The sequence below is a fragment of the Buceros rhinoceros genome, unplaced genomic scaffold (genome assembly GCF_000710305.1).
Source record: "Buceros rhinoceros silvestris isolate BGI_N320 unplaced genomic scaffold, ASM71030v1 scaffold7718, whole genome shotgun sequence".
Lineage (NCBI taxonomy): Eukaryota > Metazoa > Chordata > Aves > Bucerotiformes > Bucerotidae > Buceros > Buceros rhinoceros.
In genome coordinates, this window is record NW_010428712.1 from 18,974 (window position 1) to 23,477 (window position 4,504).

Sequence of the window (4,504 nt, forward strand, 5' to 3'; positions counted from 1 at the left end):
AGGGAAAGAAGAATTCATCTTGGAGCTGCAAGTAGCCTCCCCTTCTAACAGGCTGCCAGCTCTGACTTGGCAAATAATGGAGCTGGAAGGTGATCAAAGCCAAAATAAGTTCTTAAAATGCATTTGTAGATTATATTTATCAGTAGTATCTTTTAATAATGTTTTCTATTTAAATGTCCATTTTGGGAGAAAAACTGCATTTGCTGAACTTTAATCATGTCATGGTAATTGAGATACTATATTGAGATAACCTGTGGCAGAGGTAATTTTTCCACCAACTACAGGACGTAGCTATAAATGACCACCTGTGTTTGTGTGTTTGAATAGCACCACTCGCCTGAGGACCTAGCTTGGATTATGGCCATTTTTACTTTCTATTCCACTTCATGTTAGAAGAATGAAATTACTAGTCATAGAATACAAATGTTTCCATAAATTTGTGACTCCCTTTATCTGCCTAAATCTCCCTTTATCTGCTAACAAAAATGAGATAGCATATGAAGTAATTTTATACTGATGAAGTAATTTTTTTACTATGAAGTAATTTTATATGGAAATGTTATACTGTCTGTCTTAACTAATCAATTACTGTTTAGCCCTTTGACTAATTTTCCATTCCAAGTGGTTATTTAAGCATAACTCTGTTAGTTTTAGATTTTTCAATTCTGTGAAATACAATTTTGTCAGTATAACTTCTTTTGCTTTTCATTTAAGGAAGGTTTAAAGCAGCCAAGTATAAGTTCTGCAGTATCTTATGTTAGCTGAAATACCTGTGTGTCTTCTGTCTGATGAAATGCCTGTTAATATGTTTTTCTTAAAAGTCATAAGATCTGATAGTCCCCTCACTACACAGGTGTAATTAATTCCAAGATTGTAAATAGCAGAGCAGAAATTAAAAATCTGTTGAAGGGAACCAGACATCCCACCTAAGCTTGTAAGATATGGCGCGTTCAGTGAAATTACAAACAGCTTTTCCTTTAATCAGAAAAAAACTCCAGTGTATCATGAAGTAGTATAATTGCGGCATTACAACGGTTACTGATATCTGCACCACTAGTCACTGGAGAGCATTTCCCTTGTCTTTTTCCTTGTCCTTCCCAGATGTCTTGATATGTATTACTACTGATAAATAAATTGGGAAGAGCTTGACATCAATTAGTCTCAAATATCTGAGTGTTTTCGCTGGTGCTTAGAGATAGTGTTTTTCATTAGCTTTGGCTTCCAATATGGAAAAACTAGAAGATTATTCCTCCAATGCTGTATTTCAAGCTAGAGAAGTTTGACGTTTCCAAGATCAGCACTAGACAAGTTACATGAGCTCTCCTTTATCTTCCTTCTTTCTTTCTTTTCCATTCAAGCTGTAATCTCAGATCTAATGTTAAGATTTTTTTTTCTGCACACACAGGGCATGGTCTGTGGTCAGCCTTGTCCTGAGGGTCGTTACGGGAAAAACTGTTCCCAGGAGTGCCAGTGCCACAATGGAGGGACCTGCGACTCAGCGACAGGTCAATGCTATTGCAGCCCAGGTTACACAGGGGAACGGTAAGGAAAACTTGTTTTTCCCAATGTCCTGAACCTGCAAGGGGCCTACCATGACAGCGAAAGTTAAGAAGCTGTTAGAAAGCAGAATAAAAATACCTGTGGTGTGATTAAGAGAGTGTTACGAAACGTTTCATGTCACTTAGGTGATGCTGGGTCACAAGATAAAGGTGGCTATGCGATTGTCCTTCTGTGAAGGCCTGCTTGGCTTCAGGGTTTTCCTTCTGTGGCCCATACTCTGGCAGAATCCTCTTGGTCTTCACTTGAGAGACTTGCAGAATGACGCAGTTTGTGGTATGGTGAAGGAGCGAGGAGGGAAGCTCTTGGTTTTGTGCAGATGTTTGGCAGTCATAGTAACAAGGGAGGCTCATTTGGCTGCTCTTCAAAGTGAGTAAGCTGGAGTCATCTCCTAAAGTCGTTTATTGAAATGAAGAAGTGAAACATCTCTATTTTCTGACTTGATTGTTAATAATAATCTTTGGTAGATTGGAAAGATAATATAGCAGGACATCATTTCTGAGGGTAGTGGAATGTGATGAAAGCAGTGTTGTCCTGCATATATTTTAAACAGCACACAACTCATTTGCTGAAGTCAGCAGCAACTTAATCACTGGGATCAGTCCAGAGGATCTCTGCCAACAATAGCAGGTATTATAACCACATGCACATCCCACGCGAGTGTTCACAGGACATGGAGAGAGCTGCACCACACATAAGGGGAAAAAAAACCACATGAAGAAGAGAAACAATTAGTCCAGAATCATTTGAATGTAAAAATTAAATTTTCTCTGTGAAGAAACAGTGCAGAAGGTGGTAGATGTGTTTAAAGAGACAGAGAAAAGCAGGGAAATCAGAAGAATATCCATATGAGAGTCTACTCACTGCACTACACTGGTGTTTCTAAAAACGACTGAATTTTTTGTTTTGGAATTTAAATCTGACTTTAATCTGAAGTGCCTCACAGCATGTAGCATTTTGATTACTTTTGCAAGCCTGAGCTCCCTCTTGTCCTGCAAAACAGGCTATATTTGTAATTCATTTCTTTTTCAGGATACTCCAAGAGTAGAAATGGGTCAGGAGCAAAGTTGTAGACCTGGTACTTAATTCAAGTCAGTGGGCTGGCAAGGGAGGGAAATGTTATAAGCAATGTGTGGGCATTGGCTGAGCTAGCACATACATACCAGCAGCAAAAAGGATATTTTCTTTAAAAAAAGTGCTAAGCTATTCTCCATTTCCTTCTGTAACTTCAACAGTATTTGAGATTTCAGTGTGGTGGTGACTCACAGAATTGGTCATACAGAAAGAAAAAGAGGACTTCTAGAGCATGTAACAGTTTCTAGATGATCTCAGTTAACAGAGGGGAGTCTATTTTAAACTGTCTTTATAATTCTTCTGCCTTACACTTTTTGATTTATACCTGTTCTCACTATGAAGTGAAAGAGGGTCTTTCAGAAGCTGATGAAGATGCAATTAATAAAAGCAAACAACAACAACAAAAAAAGTAAGGTTAAATTTTGCCTGATTTGTTTGGGATTCCTGATTGTCATTTGGAGAAAATTCTTTCTTAATGTTTATTTTTCTGACTTCCTTAGGAAACGTAATTTCTGATTGTCATTTGGAAAAAATTTAGTCTCATGTTTGTTTTCATAACTAAATTGGGAAACATATAAACTGGGTTGTTAGCTTCATGGTTATGCTATGTCTGAAGGAAAGGGGATTTTATCGCTGACTTCGTTCAGGGCAGAGTTATGAATACCTTGAAGCTTCTGGATAACAGTATCAGATTGCAGCAGATACTGCAGAAGCATGCAATGAGCATGTTTTGCCTCAGTCAGAGACGTCTGCTAAATTCTGTTACATCTGAAATTCTTTCGTAATAAACCACCAATCATACAAAAAAATCCCAACCATACAAAGAAAACCCAAGTATATCAGTAAAATGGGAAGAAACCACCAAGGAATTTTTGTTATAGGATTGGGGAAATGAGCAGATTATAAACTGATGAAACCGTTTTTAATGTGTCATATTATCAAGTAATATTTTTGTACAGTCAGTAACTTGGTAAAACTTCCAGGGATACCAGCTGCAGAAGATGTTATGTGCCTGCTATCACCTGTTTGTTGAGTTCACAGCACGCCTCAGGACTTCAGTGTCAGCATGCTCTGAACCTAAAGCTTTGGGATTTAGCTGTGTTATCCTTTTTGTCTATGTCAACGCAGTTCAAAATTTATAGGATGCTTACTTGAAAAATATAAGGATTTTCCTTGATATGTAAGCGATGAAATGTTGTCATCCTTGGCTCTGAGACATGAACCTGTTGAGCTGATAGGTCTTCTCGCATATATATGTAATCAAATACTTTAATTGCACTTAGTGCTGGAGCCTGTAGTAATGTGGTAGGAATACTGGTATTCTGGATTTTAACTACTCAGTTACAAAACACAGAGAAGTTAAAGCTGAAAACATGAAACTCGTATCTCTTAAATCACAGAATTGTTTTGGTTGGAAGAGACCTTTGAGGTCATGTGAGTCCAACAATTCACCCTGCACTGCTGGGTCATTGCTAAACCGTGTCTCTAAGCACCACATTTACACACCTTTTAAATGCCTTCAGGGATGGTGACTTCACCACTGACTTGGGCAGCCTGTGCCAATGCTTCACAACCCTTTTGGTGAGAAATTTTTTCTAATATCCAAACTAAACCTCTCCTGGTGCAACTTGAGCTGTTGCCTCTCATCCAATTGCTTGTTACCTGGAAGAAGAGACCAACACCCACCATGCTATAACCTCCTTTTAAGTAGTTTTAGAGAGAATAAGGTGTCCCCTGAGCCTCCTTTTCTCCAGGCTAGACAACCCCAGTTCCCTCAGCCACTTCTCATAGGACTTGTGCTCTAGACCCTTCACCAGCTTTGTTGCCCTTCTCTGAACCTGCTTCAGCACCTCAATGTCCTTCTTGTAGTGAG

The 4,504-nt window shown here is 38.6% G+C and overlaps 1 protein-coding gene across 1 annotated transcript in view; it reads left to right on the plus strand.

The window, feature by feature from the left end:
- Positions 1 to 4,504, plus strand: part of MEGF10 (multiple EGF-like-domains 10) — a gene marked incomplete at both ends in the record, with an annotated part of 57,792 nt that overhangs the window by 16,664 nt on the left and 36,624 nt on the right. The window contains 1 exon segment of the mRNA XM_010142376.1: positions 1,406 to 1,542. Within this exon segment, the coding sequence (XP_010140678.1) occupies positions 1,406 to 1,542 (137 nt within the window).